Below are 21,872 nucleotides of genomic sequence, written 5' to 3'. Positions count from 1 at the left end.
TCATGGTTATACCGACTTAGAATTTTACTCTGATCAAGAATATATATAATTTATAGGGTCTCCGCTGAATATATCGATATGTTACAAACTGTATGACAAATTTAATTATACCCTCCATATTATGGTGGAGGGTATAAAAATCTTCAGAAATGTTGGTGTCGATATGCAATTTTAACATACCGCCAAATAACTGATGACTTGAGGCATGCCGACTGTGTCCATCTTCTTAAAATGTATCTTATATACTTAATGAAACTATAGCTATAGATATGTTGCCTTCTAATCTAAATACTTGCTTTCCAATAATACCAAAGCTTCGTTATGCATAACATCTGGTATTTCCATTGATTTGTAGCTTATTTAAGAAAGTGGGGGTGGTCCGGTCTTATTGCTAAAATATGTAGCCAGGATTGGGGAAACGGATTCGTTCGTAAGTTTTATATATGTATATAGCGAATTTAAAAAATAGGGCACAGGTGTAACCAGCTCCTCCGAAATTCAACAAAATATATAGCCTACTTCCACCAAGGGACATCCCTGTGCATAATCTGAAAATTACATGGAATAAGTACTTAGGGTCGGAGATTCAACAACAGTTGCCTCAAAAATTAATTTTCTGGCCGATATTTTCATAACTTTAGCAAAAAAGCGTTTTTTAAAAAATAGTTTGTTACTTGTATATTCTCTGAAATTTTCAAAAAAATCGGTTCAGCCATGGTATAAGTAAAGAGGTAGATTTAAATGAAAAAATCTATAGAACCCTTGTTTTTCTTGAATTCCTAAAACTTCAAACTAAAAGCAACAAGTCGGTTTGTTTACAATGCGTTTTTTGAGCATTTTATAAAAAACGCGAAAAATGAATGAAGAGTTAAGTTTTCTCCACATTATCGAGCTGTGAATATGATAAACTGATTGTTTCAATGCAAATCTCACCAATTTCTTCCATACAAATGGTCTAAACACAATTTTAAAAATCATTGAATTCGATTGTTTTTCGATTGATCTTACCATCACCTACATACATCTGCGAATTAATAGCCCTGTAGTGCTATTCTCTAATTTTTTGAGTTAACGACAAATGTCGGTAAAATTAAAACACAAAATTATGAATGAAAAGTTCAAGTAAAATTTGACAACACTGTTGCTATCGGTAGAACTTTACGACTACTTTCTCTTGGTCGCTAACTTACCGAAAAATATCGTTCATTACCGAATTTATAAGCATTTTAATTTTACCGATTTTTGTCGGTAACTCAAAAAATGTGTTGGAAAATCGCACTACTGATCACATAAAATTACAACAATCATCATCATTAGATGAGTAGTAACATCTAATTTAAAATATTCAGGATGATCACATTGGACATTAAGGTCTCCGAGTGGAGTAGCTGCCATCACAGCAGTTGCGCATCCTAAACCTAAACTAACATGTCGTGAACTTCACATGCAATGTCATTTTTTATTCATTTACTTGTATACAATGTTGTTGTTGTAGCAGCAGAAACCTACGTAGGAGCATAGGTTTAATGCTGGGTTGACAGCCGCTGGCCGAAACACTATGGTTTCGGGTCAATCCGGTACGAAAGAACCCGCAGCCGTGGGCTACAATCGTAAGTTTTTGTGATTAATGCACATAATACGACTTACATATTTTGTAAATATCCATAATATAATAAATAAAAAACTATAATAGTATTAATTAATTAATAAATACAATAATGAAATAAAAAATTTCGAAAAAATTGGGTGTCATTTTTTGTGCCTCTGAGTTTTAAGCGTCCGCGAACGTGTTAAATAAGTTTTTCGCGGTTTTGTGTTTTAAATGAGTATAATACGAACGCTCCAAGAGCGTTGTTGTAGGATGACGAATATTATTGTACGTTACGTTGTGTATTAGGTATAGCTGTTAATGACTAAAATAACTTTTATTCAATTTAAGTCATAAAAATGGTCACACACAGACCACTTATATTTTTGTAAAAAATACTATGATATGAAGAAAAAATTATTTCCTGTTGCACGAATAAATGAAATTTTTCCTGCCAATGACTAAATTAACTATTATTTCATTTAAATATTGAATAAGGTCCCACACAAATCACTTTTAGCTGATATATGAAATAAAAGTATATGGGGATTTCTGAGTAAAATCGGACACTTTTTGAAAATGAGGCTTTTGATTTCCTTTATTTTTGGTTGTGGTGATGATGTTCATCAGCATCAGTATGTTTTCAGATTTTTTTGGCTAGCGGTTCCAGGGATTTCTCGCCTTGAAAATGTCGAATTCGGAAACTATATGGTAATATTCAAAAAAGTTTTACAATCGTTGAAGTTGAGGTTCACCATTTAATAAGTCGCGAACTGTTAATATATTTTATAAAATATGAATACATTTATATATATTGAAGTGTTTAAGCTACGATCTCATAATATGGACCATAACAAATAATTTTAGTGGAAGCTGCGCTGGTGGTAATATAAAAAAAATGGGAAAAATGTGTTGAAGTAAACAAGTTTTTTTGTGTTCTTTCTTGATTTCTGGCCAAACCACGGAAAATTCAAACCTGTGCTCAAAGAGAGAACTAAAGAATACCCCTTAGGCAATATGGTTCTAGTGTATGACTTTTCGATATATACACTGCATCCCCCTAAAATCGATGCTGACATTTTGAAGTTTTGATTTCAGTGTTTTTCGAATTTTTCTTATAATTAGATGGTGCAACTAGATAATAATCGAAACTAGTTTATAGGATTGTAGAACTCGCGATTCCACGTCGTTCGATGTATATCTCATGAGTGTGCTCCATACAGCTTCCTAGTAATAGGAGTCCAAAGGCGAAAATGTGGTGCGTAAATTTTCTGAAAAAACCTGTTTTTTGGCTTTAAAATTTACAACTGTCGTACAGGTACCCCTGAACCCCGCGTGATTTTAGTTTTTTTACGTGCCGGATCTAATGAGCTCTTCCGCGGTCGAATCCATCCACTAAAACGCCGGATAAAGATACCTTGAAAGTAGGAAAATCTGCAAAAATATATTTTGACAATTCCGCGAATTGAACCGCGATTTTCTTTGATTATTTTTGCATAAATGTAATCCTTTATACGCGATTATAATATTTGCCAAAAAGGTGTGTCACAAAATACAAAGATTCAGGAGTAATATCCCTATTTATCCCAAAATAGAATGCGGTGGCACATCCGCAGTTCTTGACGAATCTGTCTAAAATAATTTATATTGACGTATTTTTAATAGGGGCCATTGAAATCGGATGCACCTTATAATCATATGCACATCGCGTAATTTTTGCCCACTTGAAGGTTTTTTGAATAGTAAGATGCAACTGATGGCACACTTTGGCCGCTGGATGAAACATGGGAAAATCCATGCATATTGATACACATGGACTCCCTGTATCCGAAAAGCACATGCACCTCAACCGATTTAAACCAATTCGCGAATTATACGGTTTTTAACTTCTATGTTTTTTCTTTGATTGTAATTTCAATATTACTCTCTACTTCTTATTTCTATTGCTTATCACAGAAAGCAAATATACTTTCACGATGACAAATTACTTTTCTCGTAGAAGTTTAAGCAAAATACTTCAGGATTTGGATCGAAATTTAGCGAAATAATAGAATAACTCCCAACATTTATTTTTCAAACTTTTCGCATTTAACCAAAAATATATTGTTGTGTATTTATTTCAGCTAAAGTCCATACTTTGTTGCTTCAAAATTTGAAGAAACAAAATGTTTAACCGTGGGTATTGAAATTGATTACTACGAGCGGAGGCAGAGAATACTATAGTTTCGGAAGCAGCCAAACTTCCTCATCAGTTCTCTTAACCGCTGACTCTGTATCAATAAACAGGTCAATAAGAGTGACCAGAAAATTAAACAGAACGAGAAATTTTCTGTATCCTCCTAAATCTGTTGACCGCACAATTGAGTCAGAATAATCAAAATCATATACCCACTACTACTGTTTTTATGCTGTCTTTGCATCGCAAAGAAGACAAGCATAAGTAGTGTTGTTTGCAGTAAGCAGAGATCACAACAAAATGTTGTTTTTGCTTTATGCGTAGTCAACAAGTAAGGCCGTGCTGATTGCCTGTTATTGTTGTTGGCTTTGTATTGTTGGACAGCAAAATAATACTTGTTGTGTATTTATTTCAGCTAAAGTCCATAACTTTGTTGCTTCAAAATTTGAAGAAACAAAATGTTTAACCGTGGGTATTGAAATTGATTACAGAGTCAGCGGTTAAGAGAACTGATGAGGAAGTTTGGCTGCTTCCGAAACTATAGTATTCTCTGCCTCCGCTCGTAGTAATCAATTTCAATACCCACGGTTAAACATTTTGTTTCTTCAAATTTTGAAGCAACAAAGTATGGACTTTAGCTGAAATAAATACACAACAAGTATTATTTTGCAGTCCAACAATACAAAGCCAACAACAAAAATATATTTTTGAAATAATTTCCAACAATAAGTTGCCGTTCTTTGTTGTGGCTGTAATATGCAAGTTATAAACGCGATCTTTATAATTTTGGTATCACATCTTTCTACGCGTTGTCTAGATTCTGTACGTATTTTTAAATTATTTTTTTTTTTTTTTTTTTTTTTTTTTTTTATTTATTTCAATTCATATTTGCCTAGTCTTTCGACCTTAAGCTGTATACTACATTATAATGTTTATATAACAAAATTAATATAAAATAAAGTAATAAGTAAGGAATATTTAAACTACTCAAACAAAAATAATTACTATCTGTAAAAGTAGGGGTAGTAATTATAAAAAAACGATATAAACTTATAACATTTCGACTAATAGAGATTTAAAGTACTCCAGGAAATGGATGGGATGTTCAACTACTCGTTTAACAAAAATATACAATGATATATTATACACATAACTAATTGGTAAAAAAACTATAATTTTTGAAATTTAAATTTAGCAAGAAAACAAAGATTATGAAGAAAGGGCATTTTGTGCAAGCACACGATGAATTTTTAACTACTAAAATGAAAACTGCATTAACATATGAATTTGAATCAAGCCACCCAAAACGTGATGTACTTAAACAAATCAAGTAAATAACGACCGAGTGGCAACATCCATATTTTATAATGAAAGTGAAATTTTTGGACATAAGTGAACATAGGCAGAATAAAACATGGAGAAAAATAAAAACACAAGATTGCTAAAAAGATGCAATATGTATACATATATACAAGCATATACATGCATATGTTTACTCAGGCTATTGAAGGTGCCGCAGGAGATTTTCACGAAATGTACGTTGCGTTACATTAAAAAATCGTATAGAAAGTCTTAAAGAAAGTGGCAAGGAATTATATATCCTGGCCACCCTAACATGAAAAGAATGCTCTAAAATCGGAGTTAATCTTGGAATAATTAGTTGGGGGTTTCTCAGTGATTTAGAAAAATGAAAGAAACGAACTAGGAAACAAGGATACTGCAGCTTAACAACTTTATAGAAATGGATCATATTACGTAGGCTCACAAAATTACGAAAGCTGCAGCCGAGAAAATTATGTATGTACGGTGTTACATGCTGCCGGATGCATATGCCATATACATATCTAATGACTCTATTGAACGCCAGCTGAACCCTTTTCATGTCAGAACCACAAGCACCAGAATAAACTTCTAAACAATATATAGAGAGATTTTTAGAGATTTTTTGGACTCTGATTTCGAATAAATAAAATTTATTCCAAGATTTCTTCAATATTTGTTGATTTTCCGCGAAAATAAAAATAAATTTAGCAACTATTTTAGCATCTACCGATATATATCAAATGCTGCTAACGATTCATATATATGTACATGTTCTTATTACAACACAATAGGAATTTTTAAATATTTTTTCTTTACAAGAGAGTAAAACCGCACATAACTTTTGAGTGCAGCATCCAATTTTGTGAACGCGAACAGATTTGAAACCACGATTTTTTTCGTAACCCATGTACCAAAAATGGCGGATGTGCTCGCCAAAAAAGTTTTTAATTTTTTTTCTATGTAATTGTAAAGGAAATTTGAAATTTACCATATACAAAGAAATACTCATAACTTCTTCAATATTAGTCCAACTAGAAAAAAAAATCCTTTTTTTGTATTCTTTAATTAGCTATCTAATAAAAAAGAAAACATTTTGCACAATTTGGTAGTGGGATTCGAATTATTACTATTTTTTCTTATCTTTTTAAAATTTGTCAGTACAATTTTTCTTTTAGTTGTTATATCATAAAAAAATTAATTTTTTAACATTTGTTTTTTAGGAATTTATCTTGAACATCGCAAAATCGGAGTTCTTTTTTCGATTTTGAAAATGGATTAGCAATTATTTTATTTTTTTTTTTATGTGTATATTTTTTACATACAAATTTTAAAACCTTTATTTAGGTACTTACCTAATGAACAACAAGTAAAAAAACGTCCACTATGAAGTATTCTGAACTAATGTGGAATAGATAATTTTCTCTCCGTTACGAAAGTACCATTGCCCACAATTTTAGGCGAATTTGTTTGACCACTTTGTAAAACAATTACCTACCACCTAAACTTATCTGGTCAGCTAAAATTTTGTACAATACTTGAAATTGGGGGGTATTGTTGTTTAGGGTCTATACCAAAACGTGGACCTATGTCCACAACTATTGGCGGAGAAGTATTTTGATCACTATGAACCCTTAATGCTAAATTGCACCCAATTTATAGAGAAAATGTAAATAAAAACAAACATTTTGAATGGGAGGTACCCGAAGAACGGGATTGATATGGACTATGTCCGACATGATTGACTGGATGGAATAATACGATGTGCAAATTTTGGACCAAATCGATTGCTCCCATCGAGAGTTATCGTTCACACCATTTTACAGAATATATTCCGAAACAAGCGAAATATACACAAATGGTTCGAGCATAGTAATTTCTTAACAGATACATATAGCATGCCTAGATAATGTTAATATATATATATATCGCACCTGTTCAACAAAAGGGTAGCAACTCAAAATTTTGTACTTTTCAGTAGAGACAAAAAACGATTTATGTTAATGTTAAAAGTATAATACACAAAAAAACTATGCCATCGTAAAGATATCTTTTTTACTACACTACAGCACTGGATTTCTTTTTATTTCATTAAGTGGTTGGTCATATTTCTAACCATTTTTCGAGTTACTACCATTTTGTTGAAACAAATGTTTGTTTTAGTAGAGAAATTATTTCGACTTGTGCCCCTTTAACTGAAAAAATGGGCGGCGATTAACAACATAAAGAGGAAAAATTCGAAATACTACTCTTTTGCTGAAAAAATCGCGATGTAAATGCCTGAAACATGTGGGCGCAACTTTAAATAAGTCTCTATTGTCGATACAGAGTAGTTATTCTGAAGAGATGACAATTGACTTATCGGTATTTTTGACGAAAGAGTAGACAAAACAATGGGAGTTTTTTACAATAGGTGGAGTTGATTATTATGTATCGTTTTTTGATGAAAAGTGAAAATTTCAAAATTTTGAGTTACTACCCTTTAGTTGAACAGGTGCGATATGTCTCTGTTTAACTGTTTAACCAATTTCGTACTTTTCGATTTTTTGAACAGTAAACAAATTTTAAACAAGTTTTGGTATGTATTTTAAGTCTCATCTGTCAGCAAATAAAAAAATTCTTCCCTTGAAAACTCCCCCTTCCTCCTAGATGGTAGGGGTACATTTTTGAAACCTATATTTTTGGATACTTTTTAAATTAATTTAAACAATTAAAAAATATCGTCTGCTCCGTCGGAAAAGGTCGTAAGTCCACTTTTTTGGAAATCGCGTTTTTGTTATAGGATGATAGTACACGTCAAAACACGTCGTATGATACAAAGAAAATGGTAGTATGTCGCGTTTTTCTACATGTTTTGCCCTTGTCGGAAAAGGTCGTAAGTCCACAAAACGTACAAATTTGAGTACGAAAAGGCCGTAAGTCCACAGGAAAATGTATACTTTAAAAGAATACTACAGCTAATGTGGTTCAGATATAATGTTTAATGTCATCCATGGTTGGGGTACAATGTAAAGAACTAGCCTACACCATTGGATGATAATCGGATGATATTTGGCGGAGCCTTTGGACCAAACTTTCGAACAAAAATATGATCATTTCTATATTGCAACGAAAATTTACATTTGAAATCTATTTTCCCCTATAAACGAACTGATTATGAAAGATGGACTCCTGGTCTTTTCATTGATACAAATTGGAATGCTGTATGTGTTTAAATACCTCATGTATTGAAAAAATTAAAAAAACAAGATTTTTACTGTTTTACTGTCGTTAACCTTATTAACTGGTAATTTGTGCTTTCTCTAGGGACATTTATTCACATAACGAGATTAGTTTGTATTCTGAATTGACTTAAGTAATACCTTCTAACGGACGGGTAAGTGCAATTTTTATATTATTAAATGATTCTAAAATAATAATTGATTGAAATGTTATTAAACTAAGAAGTCATCACGGTTTTTGCTAACAAAGAGCAGTATAAATTTGGATTGGAATTAGACGATGGTGTCATGGGTCTAGTTTCCTATGGTTTGCAGGGTGATTCTGAAAGCTCTGATGATAAACTTCCTAAGCCCAGGAAGACATTACATGCTGAAGATTATACGTTGTTTGCAGACAAAAACAAAAAACTCCAAACGAAGAATAAATACCAATTTCAGCCATTTCTGAGGAATATTGAGGCAACACCTTCAAAATACCGGAAATCGGGAGGTACCGTTCTATGGGGGCTATATGAAGGCGTCAATACCAAACATCCTAGAAGTAATAGAAACTTCTATACCAAATCACGAAGATCTATCTTTAAAATTGCGAGCTGTATCTTAATTACAAAAGACGGACAAACGGTCATGGTTATACCGACTTAGAATTTTACTCTGATCAAGAATATATATAATTTATAGGGTCTCCGCTGAATATATCGATATGTTACAAACTGTATGACAAATTTAATTATACCCTCCATATTATGGTGGAGGGTATAAAAATCTTCAGAAATGTTGGTGTCGATATGCAATTTTAACATACCGCCAAATAACTGATGACTTGAGGCATGCCGACTGTGTCCATCTTCTTAAAATGTATCTTATATACTTAATGAAACTATAGCTATAGATATGTTGCCTTCTAATCTAAATACTTGCTTTCCAATAATACCAAAGCTTCGTTATGCATAACATCTGGTATTTCCATTGATTTGTAGCTTATTTAAGAAAGTGGGGGTGGTCCGGTCTTATTGCTAAAATATGTAGCCAGGATTGGGGAAACGGATTCGTTCGTAAGTTTTATATATGTATATAGCGAATTTAAAAAATAGGGCACAGGTGTAACCAGCTCCTCCGAAATTCAACAAAATATATAGCCTACTTCCACCAAGGGACATCCCTGTGCATAATCTGAAAATTACATGGAATAAGTACTTAGGGTCGGAGATTCAACAACAGTTGCCTCAAAAATTAATTTTCTGGCCGATATTTTCATAACTTTAGCAAAAAAGCGTTTTTTAAAAAATAGTTTGTTACTTGTATATTCTCTGAAATTTTCAAAAAAATCGGTTCAGCCATGGTATAAGTAAAGAGGTAGATTTAAATGAAAAAATCTATAGAACCCTTGTTTTTCTTGAATTCCTAAAACTTCAAACTAAAAGCAACAAGTCGGTTTGTTTACAATGCGTTTTTTGAGCATTTTATAAAAAACGCGAAAAATGAATGAAGAGTTAAGTTTTCTCCACATTATCGAGCTGTGAATATGATAAACTGATTGTTTCAATGCAAATCTCACCAATTTCTTCCATACAAATGGTCTAAACACAATTTTAAAAATCATTGAATTCGATTGTTTTTAAAATTGTTTGGCATATTATTCAAACACCACACACACATACACAGTTTGTTTATATTGTTTTGAAGTTTTAGGCATACTCGAATGAAAAAATTTAAATTGACATAAAGCTTTGGCTAACCTTTCTTATTAAACCATGGGTTCAGCCGTTTTTGAGTCTATGCGGAACATACAAACATACACACATTGTCTTTTATATATAAGATTTCACCCAAAAGTTTTGGTCCATTAAACCCGCTAATAATTATCTCATCACCATGTTAAATTGCAAGCTTAATTTTTTGTCTTAAACTCAAATCATTTTTAAAATTTCGCTCCGATCGGAATATTACTGCGATCTACAGGACAGCTACAAAGTCGGGTGAAAAATGTGTGTTTGGTCCCTTTCACACCTTTCGATCATAACCAACATCTAATGGGGTCACTTCTGGTCGGAACCCGACCTCTTCACAAAATTTCGTGACGATCGGTCCCAAATTGAAGCTTGGAGTTTTATTACAATTGTTAATGGATGGACGGACACACATAGCTAGATCGCTTTATCCCTCAAGATATGGAAAAATGGCAAGGGGAGGGGGTCTACGACGAATACTTCGCGATGTTTCACGAATATTGGACAAAACAAACTTAAAATACCCTTTCCACATAGCTTTGTAAAGTATAAATATTTTATTTTAAAAACGTCCGTAAATTGTAGGAAAAGGTCGTAAGTCCCAACAAAAATACAAAACTGTACAAGGAAAAGGTCGTAAGTCCAAAGATATCCAATTATCTCCCAAACGCGACGGAACTTTATCAAACAAAGTACAGGTATTGAAGCGGAATAAATAAACGAAGAATACTTCCTTTACCACCATAATAAAATCTTTAATACAGAAAGCGCTGGAATGTTTTTTCTTCCTCCTGAAAAATTTATTGAGAGGGACTTACGACCTTTTCCGACGGAGCAGACGATATATGAAATTTAAAAAGTAATCATGGTGAATTATTGCCAATATATGGAACCGTTTCACATAATATAAAGAAGATGATTTAGATGCTTTACATATATGCAAAGTTGACTGATCGAAATTTCGAACACTGATACTTATCATAAATGTCAGTGGCTATATCACAACGTGGAAATGTACTGACAAATTAGGGGGAAAAATTATTATACTAAATTTCAGCCATTTCTGTAGGAGAGTACGGCTTAAATTCTGAAAACTCCTAAAATCGCTATAGGCTATATAAAACATGGACCAGTGTTGACAAACTTCTAAATTACTACCATTTATATAGGGTAATGCACCTAAATCTCTGAAAACCACCGAAAATCGGGCGGTACCGTTCTATTGTGGGTAATAAAAAACGTGGACTAGTGCTGACACATTTCCGGGGAAAAGTTTTGTAGGCCCAAAGAAGACTCAATACCACCCTTTAATCATTTTTTTCGTTCAAAAATGATAAAATATATCGATAAAACAGCATATAAATCAATTTTATTTTACTCCTACACATATAGTGTTCACGCCAATTTCGAACACCAATTTCCATTTTACTATGGTAAAATTGATAATCCGCAAAAATTGAGATAGGATACTGAAGTTTTGGAAAGACGGAATTTTAGCCATTATTTGTCAATTAGGATGATCAAATCTGCACCAAAAATTATGGATATAGGTATAGCCCCCCATATAACGGTACCCCCCGATTTCAGTTATTTTTAAGATTTTATCTATAAATATATTTGCTTTAATTTTGAATTTAGGTGGAAGTTATTAAATTGGCTGAAATTTGGCTTTCTAAGTTCAAGGTGGTCAAAAAAATTATCCACCGAAAATACAATATCCCCCTTAAAATTTTGAACATAGGTCCACGTTTTGCTATGATATTTTTATGCCCTCAGCCTTTAGGCTAACGAGTTTATATACACTTTCATACGATCAAAATGTGTCTTATCGACATAATTATTTTAGACCCCAATTGAGGCGCTCAGCGCCAAAACGACCTAACCCACATGCCCAAAAAATCACACAGACTGTAAAGATTTAACTGAAATCTTTTGAAACAAATTCCAAAAAATGCCATATTGATTACACTATGCAACAGCTTCTAGTATGCATTTTTAGAAAGTGCATATTTAGACTACAAAAACCTTGGTAGGGTTTTGTCCTGTCAGATCACGTTCGAATTTTATGGCCTCATCAAATCGGGCTAAATTTACACTTTTTTTTCATTTATCAGGCCTTTATCTCAGAAACGAATAGGAATTTGGCCTTGCTGTCTTTAGCAATATTGTAGCCCTAAACTAATAGAACTTATCTTTTGAAAAAACCACATAAGAAGGGCATCGAAATCTATAAAATATAGAAACTTTTACATAATTGCTGAAATTCTGGTCAGTATCGGCTAAACTATTGGGATTTGAACCAAGTAACCTTTTGCAAAAATCTTCCAAATAAAGTTCTCAACAATTCTTTAGAACATTCTGAAACTCTAAAATGCTTACTTCATGTTGTTTCAGCGGTATTTTGCATCATATCTTTTACAACACCCATTTCAAACACAGTTCACACCAACAGTTTATTCTCGCATTTCCGATTTCACTACATTATTGACATTTTTATTAAATCTTCGTTGAAAAATGTACTGAAAACAACGGCATAGAGGCATTTTACAACAATGACATGTTCTGAAGAGTTGTGTATTACATTCCAGGGAATAGTTTTCCAAAAGAAAATAGAAAAAGTTAACGGTTTTGGAGATACGATGCGAAATGTATAAAAATTGTGGAATTTTTGCATATATTTTTTAATTTGAAGCAAAAAATGTAGTTTTTCGAGTTCATTATTTCTCCAAATATTCTATTCTTGTCCTTGTCTACGAATTTGCTTCAGAGGTCAGAAGAAGATTCGCATTGGTTTCAGACCATGTTTAAATGAAGCCATAAAATCCGAGCTGAATCTGAAACAACAAAACCCAACTAGGGTTTCTTGTCGTTTAGGTCTGTACTTTCAAAAAATCCTCAGTTTGAATTGTTTTCACAAGATCACCTTAAAAATGCTGCACAGTGTTATTTTAGAAGATAGTTTTGCCTAGTGTTAATCAATGCAATACGGAATTGTTTTAATAGTTATTTCAAAAGGTTCTGGTTAGACCTTTATAGTCTGTTTGATTTTTGTAGACATGTGGGTTAGATCGTTTTGGCGCTGAGCACCTCAATTATGTTTGGACGAAATCTGTTTTAGACAATTTTGAGTCGTTTTAGCTATCTCCTTCCGTCTGGCTGACTGGACGCACAATATCTCTCGAACGAATCTACAGATTCGGTCCAACATTTGGCCTCCGTAATATTTTGTCCAAACTTTCGAAGATGAGCCATATCGGTCCACTTCTTCAGGTACCTTCCCCATAAACATTTGAAACTTTTCGCTAAAATGGCTCGCACGGCAAATCTGGTCCATACCTTGCACATCATAATATTTCTACGATACATAGATCGTCCAAACATACTTTAAAGAATTTTATCTATGCTGCCCCCTTCTGCCCATAGCTGGCTACGCCCATGTTTAAACGTATCGCGGGCACAAAAAACTTCATTCAGTAATACCTACTAATACTGGTACACTAATTGTTAAACCATTCTTAAAATCGCAAAATAAAGAAGGTATACCGGGCAGTCATGAATAAAAATTCAGGGCAGTCATGAATAAAAATTGCGTCCCCAATTTCTTATTTTTTATTTCATAATTATTATTATTCTAGCAGTTTTCCACGTTTTAAAAAATTAAATAAATTATTTTCCGTGCGGAAAAATTCTGAGAGAAATATTTTTTTATGTTTGCCCTCATTAAGATTTTTAAGATAAATTCCTAAATAAAACAACAAAACAAATTTAATAAAGACAACGTATTATTTTTTTTTACCATATTTTGCAAAAATTTAGAAAAAATAGTAATTATTCGAATCCCACTAGCAAACAGGACTTAACATTTCTGTAATTAATCCTAGTTTAATACAAAAAAAAAAATCAAGAAAATCGAAGAGTGCAATCATTGATAAAAATTGATTCTAAATATAAAATCGCGAAAATTGCATCCAAGCCCACTTTGCGTAATTATTTTTTTTATTAGATACCTGATGAAAAAATCAAAAAAAGATTTTTTCTATTTGGACCAATATTAAAGAAGTTATGAGTATTTCTTTGCATATAGTTTTTGCAGAATTTAAAATTTTCAAGGCGCGATATGTCTGGAACAGTTGGTCAAAATAGTCTTAAAGTGTACTAAAATGTTTCGCAGATGAGCAGCATCACCACAGCAAAAAATAGATTAAATCAAAAACCACATTTTGAAAAAGTGTATAAAATGATATGATAAAATTAATGAGAAACAAAAGGTTATATGATTTTGTTTATGTCGTGTGGCTCTAATTTTCAGTTATATATCTTCTTGCAGTGACTCAAAAAATTGTCAAAAACACCCATAAATAACAATTTTTAAATGATTTTGTTCGTGATGTTTTTTATTGAATCACATTATAATTAAGATTTTGTTTAATCTTAGACAAACACTCATCAAAATATGATACAGCGATACGAGGTTGTAAAAAAGTCATAGCCCTAAAGTACATACAAAGATATGTATGATGAACTAAACTTTCCAAAAAAATGTTGTAGAATTAAAAAAATTTTCAAAAATAAAAATAAGAAAAACACACAGTAAAATTTACATATTTTTTAAAAATTCAAATAGAAAAGTTTTTTGAATTTTTTAAAAAAGATTATTAACATTTTTTATTAGATGTATTTGTTACGATATCATAACAACGTTGTTAGCGATTTCAACCGCTTAAGCAATATTTAATGAGCTGTAAACTGTTACGAAGTTCAATTACGAGTTTTCGATTGAATTTCAAATTTTGTGAACACAATTGAAGTTCGTACTATTTCATTTATAATAATTCATCTATTTTGAATTATTTTCAATGCGTACAATTGAATAAAAATTCAAAATTTCAAATGAACATGATTCGAAATACAAATAGAAAATATTTAATTACAGGTGGAAAAATTCGAAATTGCAATAAATTTGTATTTTGAAGTGAATATTATTTGAATTACAAATGGAAAACTTTGAATTACGAATGCAATTCTTTGAATATGAAATGGAAGGAGTTAAAATTTTAGTTAAAACATTTTGAATTTAATTAAAATATCTAATACTCTAAATCTTAAGTGAATGGATTCTGCCCGGTATTTACCCTTTTATTGGAGAAATACCTGGTAAATAATGTGTAAATACATTTTTTGAGAATTTAGTTGGGTATTAAAAATGTTCTTCTGCCAGAAAATATTAAAATAAAAGAGACAAAAAAGATGCAGAATTACCGCGGTCTTAGCTAGGTATATACCAAATGGAGCGTTGACGTTGCAAGTGGGTAAAAATTCAAAAACTACAAATTAAATTTTTGTTGAGGAGGACGCCAAACGTCATGTTTAAAAAATTGTCCTTCCTATGTGTAAAAAAATAATATTATAGTGATGCTAAAGTGGTCAAAATGTACCAAAACTGTTACAGATATATAGTAATTATTTCTGCAATGGATAAACAATTGATAAATATTGCAATAAATGACTCTTTAAGAAAAAAAATAAGTTTCATAAATCAAATTTATTTTACTGCGGACATGCCCAGCAATAACCATGGTTATTAATAATAGTAATGCACGTAAATACAATTTCGCTAATATTCGGGTATGTTCTGAGACACACTTCACTTCTCACTTCACGCCTCAAGCATTTTGTTTACCCCATTTATGCTTATTCGAGTACTTTATGGACGGGGTAGGCTGTACTCTTCTTTTTCAATACCCTAATGAATCTTGGCCCAAAGAAATTCGCAAAAAATAGGAGTAAATGGGGTGAGCAAAGGCTTGAGGGGTGAAGTGAGAGGTGAAGTGTGTCTCAGAACATACATCATTATATTAGGCCCTCATGGTATTCAACATTATATGTTCATCATTTTACCTAGCAGAAAATGCACAAATGTTGTTTTGTAACTTTTTTGTGCCATACTGAATGTACGTCACAAAATGTGACTAAATGAGAGGGACACAAAAATACATATTTTATATTATTATACACACCTGCTCAAAATAATAGATACACTTTGTACATTTTTCTTGAAAGTTCAAAAGAACGGTTATATTTATTTAAAGAAATTAAGAATATGATTTTTCTTATACCTCAATGACATACATGTATAGCAACCAACAACAACCAACGTAAGTTTCATTTGAAATTAATTATGTTTACGTAATGTTTCCACTAAGGACAGTAGATTTTCTGCTCATAATAATAGATACACTTCAGTTAAAATGGGAAATAATGAAATTTTATTAATTTTGCATTCGAAATATTGTTGAAAATAATACAATGGACTAGTAGCTGGTATTTTCGATTCTTACCCCTACCACTTTCCTAACAAAATCTGGAGTACAGGACCTTACTTCTTGACTTATCCCAAGAGACATTCCGTAGCCTACTTTCATCGTTTTTACCCATAAACATTTACCACAATGTTCGCATTCTGGGGAGAAGTATTATTGTATGCAATAAAAAATAACAAAAATAGGAATCCAAATGCGAAATGATGAAATATTTTAAAAATTTTAGGTGAACAATTTTGAGTTCTCTAAGGAAGTAGCATAAATTGGACAGGACTTTAAATGAAGGATTTAATAACAATAATTTCAAAGTGGATATAGGCCCACAGAATGCATCTTTTGCATTGTACGGATGAATGTATTGGGGTGAAACAAAGTAGCCTCGTTGGAGTACTGGCCTGTAATCTTCCGATGCAATATTTATTGGTTAAAAGTTGTTTTCTAATACAAAAGTGTGCTAATTTGTACTCTTATAGACCCCAAATATACGTTCGATTAAAAAGTAATCACTTTCGTTCATTTCTTTCCAAAATATTACGTCATCGTACTTGAGCCCAGGAAGGTGCCATTACGCTATTAAAGGTACTCCTTGTTTCACCCCTGTACATTCATCCGTACAATGGAAAATATGCATTCGTTGGGCCTATTTCCACTTTGAAATTATTGTTAATTAATAAATCCTTCGTTTAAAGTGGTTCCTGTCCGATTTATGCTACTTTCCTAGGAGAAAGGATATGAAGTCCTTAGAGGACTCAACATTTTTCACCTAAAATTTTTTAAGTATTTCATCATTTCGCATTTGGATTCCTATTTTTGTTAGTTTTTATTGCATACAATAATGGGTCGATTCCGTATTGCGACGCGGGTCATGTCGCGTCGTCAATCGTCTCTGCGACAAAATTTAAAAATTGTACTACCTAAAGCGATAGAAAATAATAGTCGATAACAAGTTATCAGTTACGTAGTAAATCAGAATAAATCAGAAAAAATATCAGAGCATGTTGTACACAAAAGTTATAGTTTTCTAAAATGATAAGCTCAGTGGAACTATTTTTTGATGATAGTGAAGAAAAATAGTTAACGTAGCATCTATCAGGCGACACTTAAGAGATAAATCGAATACTTTAGAATTGCCATCAGTATTGTCAGTATGTTTGGTTTCCAACGTTCAACAAATAATTGTTAATTTTTTAGGTTTAAAGCCTATTTTCGGCTTCCAAAAGACGTTGTTATTTATATAGTAGAGGCATTAAAAACTAATTTAAAAAAATCCACAGATCAACAGCAATACAGCCACTCCTTAAAGTGTGTTTTGGATTTGGATTGTTTTCAAATTAACAGAAGAGGAAAAGCGTCAAAATAAAAACTATTTTTATTCAAAAACAAATTTCCCGGGCGTTGTCGGATGCATTGACGGAACACACGTACATATAATGGGTGCAAAGGAAGGTGTTCGCTATTTATATCCGAATAGAACAGGATATTTTAGTTTAAACGTTTTGTTGGCAAGTACATTGTCAATTTCTACTTCATTTTGAGGTTTTTCATTTTCTACCTCAGCAGATTGTCCAATTTCACTGTTATTATCGTCCAATGTCTCTTCAATTCCGTATATCGCACCTGCAGGATTTGAAACCATATTAATTTGCAGTAAGTCTGCTACCGCTTGCTCCACAAGCTGTAATGTTCCCATTTTGAGACATTTTTTCTTTAGTTTGGAATTAAAATGAGTCCATACTTTGTGCCATTCATCTGGTGTACGCACACAACTATTTAATTGCTCCACAACATTTTCGCCAAGAAGTCTGACTCCATGAGCTACGTTTGGGTGGGCTTCCATTTTTTCAAGCAGCATTTCAAATTGCTTTTTTGTAGTAATTTTTACCAATATAATTACTGAAACACCAAACACAACGTATATAATATTAAATAAATTCACTTAAAATAAATGAAAATGTTACTTACGTTTTAATTTTTCCTTTTTATTTGTTTGTAAATATGCACGGCGACAGCTAATTTGTTGTCGCCCGAAAATGAACTTTATGGCGACAGATTTTGACGTCGTCGGACGACTTTGGAAATCGACCCATAAATATTTATGGGTAAAAATGATGAAAGTCGGCTACGGAATGTCTCTTGGGATAAGTCAAGGAGTAAGGTCCTGTACTCCAAATTTTGTTAGGAAAGTGGTAGGGATAAGAATCGAAAATACCAGCTACTAGTCCATTGTATTATTTTCAACAATATTTCGAATGCAAAATTAATAAAATTTCATTATTTCCCATTTTAACTGAAGTGTATCTATTATTATGAGCAGCAAATCTACTGTCCTTAGTGGAAACATTACGTTGGTTGTTGATTGCTATACATTTATGACATTGAGGTATAAGAAAAATCATATTCTCAATTTCTTTAAATAAATATAACCGTTCTTTGAACATTCAAGAAAAATGTACAAAGTGTATCTATTATTTTGAGCAGGTGTGTATGTATGTGAAGTCTTTTTTAATTTTTTTGAATATTGTTGATACTTAATGAATCGATTAATCGTTTAATAGCTTGCTATTTCCCAACAATATTCAGTCAAGTAGGTATTATTAACAGTAGATAATTGCCCGTGAGAGGTCATCGCATATTGAGTACTAATTCCTTTTATGTTATGTTCGTGTATGAATGATCCGATAAAAATTGCACACATATTATGCTTTATCAAACAATTAACATGATGACATAGGAAAAGAGTTCACTCCATTTTTTGCGGTCATTGTGTGCAAAAAAGTCAACAAAATTAATAATATACAATTACAATATTTACATTACGTGATGCTATTTCAATCAAGTGCAGCTCGAGATTGTTCTTATGGATCTTATGCGAAATAAAAGCCAAAAGAATAACTACATACATATTTTAATAGAATAGAGCAGCACACAGTAAATTAAAAGTATTATTCTGTTGTTCTCATTATACTTACACCTTATTATCACAGAAACAAGAACAGTGAAAACATGTTGATAATGTAAAAAGTAGAGTTAAAGCACCTCCATAAACCCACGATACTAAATATTGGCTGGATGTTTTGGAACGTTCGAATAACTTATTGGCACATATTACTGCGGGCACTATCCAAATACCATGGGTTAATACATTTGCTAATTGCTCAATCTAAAATGTAAATTAAAGAACAATTGAATTGAAACTTGTTATTTTAACATAAAATGTAGTATACAGCTGAATTCTCTTCAACTAAATGAATACACATATGTATGTAGACATCAGATTTTTGCATATTTTTGAAAATTATAGTGCAACTAATTCGTTTATTAAACAATATAAGCTGGAGCTTTGTACGGAATTATTGATTATTTTCAATATGACATCGAATTTCTATCATTGGAACGATATAATTCTATATAATAACGTAGTTACAATTGGTTAACATTTCAAAAATATGCAAAAATCCGATGTCTACCAACATATATGTATTTATGTAATGCTTCACGAACCTCAGTTGGTTTGTATGCACAGCCTGGATCTGCCTTCTTATTCTTCCATTTGATATTTTTCAATTGTAGCTTAAATGTTGAATTTGATTTCGTCCATGACTTCCAGAAATTTGTCAAAAGGTTGTCTAAAAAAGAATATTTGTTCTGAACTTCCTGAATAACGTTTCTCATAGCGACCGTAAACAAGGGCTCCACACTTTTACAGCTTGACTATTCAGAGAACCTTGAACTTGAATAGAGAGTAATAACAAATTATTTCTGCAGTTATTGCAGTTGAGAATAATTGGATTAGCTTCATGTTCATATTTATCATAAATATTGAAAAGTTGAATATACACTTTATGATATTCATTATTATAGCTTTAGCGCAATTGAAATGGAAAAACGGTAACCGCTCGTTATCTGTGCGTATTTTTTTATTTTTATTTAGTTGTATATCTTATCTGAGTCAATAGCTAGACTGTACCCACAATTCATTATCAATTACAGAAGTAGAAAATAAGATTATAGTTTTATGATCATGGCACCTCTATTAATCCAATTGTTCGTTATCAATCAATATAAGGAAACAATTTAATCATTGTGGGAATTTCAATAAGATTACCTTAGGATATTAGCACCTTTCACAAAGTGTAGATAATTTTGCGTATTTCTTTTTAAGTCACATCAAATATTCATTACAAATGGCTTGGTCTCTCTTAATATCAGCAAAGTTGTGACTGAGTTTAGTTCTTCCATTTATTTTCCTGAAGAAAAAATGAATACAATTAGGAAGCAACATAATACATATATGGGGAATAATGTATTTATATTTATGCACAAGGATGTACTTTTTCTCAATGTGTTAGTCAGTTAATATGCTGTATACAAAGATATATAAAGAAATATAGTTAATAACTAAAACTACCCTGCGGGGAAATAAATTAGTTTAAAAATAGTTTATAAGTAGCTTAAAAATAACCACAAGTGGTTATTTTTATTATTTTCCATTACGCCAACTAACTATTTTAACATGAGGATGAGCTAGTCAATGGACAATTGTCCATGTGTGCATTACTTTTAACTAGTTATAAACCAACTATTTTTAACTAATTTATATCTAACTATTTTTTGACTTTTTATGGTCAGTTTAAAAATGTTGTTTTTGGCTTAAAGAGAGAGAAAAAAGTATTTTTTATTTATTATATTTTATTTATTTTCTATTTCTTTAAATTCTTTATTTTGCTTTTATCTTTGACTTTTTATTTTGACACCAGTTGTTTATCAGTTATGTTCCCTTGTTGTTCCTCTTTTGGTATGTCGAGTCTATCAAAACTAGCTTGTATAATTGTATGTTGCATTTAAATCGAAATAATTACGAAAGTGTATATGAGAATTATTTTCGTAAAAAACACACTATTGAACATTCAACGTTTTCAACTGGTTTATCTCTAGATGACTTTTCAACTAATTTATAGTTGGTTGTATTAAAATTGCATTGTAATCGTCTATTATCCAACTGGTTAATAACTAGTTGAAAAGTAATGCAGAGATAGTAAGTTCTCCATTTTTTTAGTTTTCAATCTGGTTGATATATAGGTGACTTTTCAACCAATTTGTAGTTAGTTGTAGAATAATGCATTGTAGAATAATGCATTGTAGAATAATGTAATGTAATGTAGAATAATATCTAACTATTTTGTAAACCGGTTGAGAAAAGTCCCGCAGGGTAACGATTTAGCAAACACATTGGAAGTTTTCCTCCTTTAATAAACTCCAAATTTGGTTGTAGCAGCATAGAAACCTAGGTGAAGCATAGGTTTGATGCTGGGTTGGCAGCCGCTGGCCGAAACACTATGGTTTCGGGTCAATCCGGTACGAAAGAATCCGATGTCGTGGGTTTGGTACTTTGTTGTTGTTGTAACAGTGTTTGTTATTATGTTTGCATGTTCGTTCTTTTGTTCAATCTGGATCTTTCCTTATCTGCCTGAATATGTCGGGCCTACCACAAGATGGTGATTGGGATAGCTCACACGG

The 21,872-nt window shown here is 31.9% G+C and overlaps 1 protein-coding gene across 3 annotated transcripts in view; it reads right to left on the bottom strand.

Annotated features, from left to right (window-relative positions):
• LOC141399690 (monocyte to macrophage differentiation factor) overlaps nt 1–21,872 on the bottom strand; it is a 35,522-nt gene that overhangs the window by 9,793 nt on the left and 3,857 nt on the right. For all 3 annotated transcript variants that reach the window (XM_073978903.1, XM_073978905.1, XM_073978904.1), the window contains exons 2-4: nt 20,461–20,602; nt 19,857–20,085; nt 19,325–19,515 (exon numbers count right to left, since the gene is read on the bottom strand). In XM_073978903.1, coding sequence (XP_073835004.1) covers nt 19,325–19,515; nt 19,857–20,027 — 362 coding nt within the window. In that variant the 5' untranslated portion in view covers nt 20,028–20,085; nt 20,461–20,602. The remainder of the gene's footprint in view (nt 1–19,324; nt 19,516–19,856; nt 20,086–20,460; nt 20,603–21,872) is intronic.

The sequence above is a fragment of the Musca autumnalis genome, unplaced genomic scaffold (assembly GCF_047663935.1).
Source record: "Musca autumnalis isolate F117 unplaced genomic scaffold, ASM4766393v1 scaffold_3, whole genome shotgun sequence".
Classification (NCBI taxonomy): Eukaryota; Metazoa; Arthropoda; class Insecta; order Diptera; family Muscidae; genus Musca; species Musca autumnalis.
The sequence above is the reverse complement of the archived record's forward strand: the minus strand, read 5'-3'. Positions and strand labels throughout refer to the sequence as shown.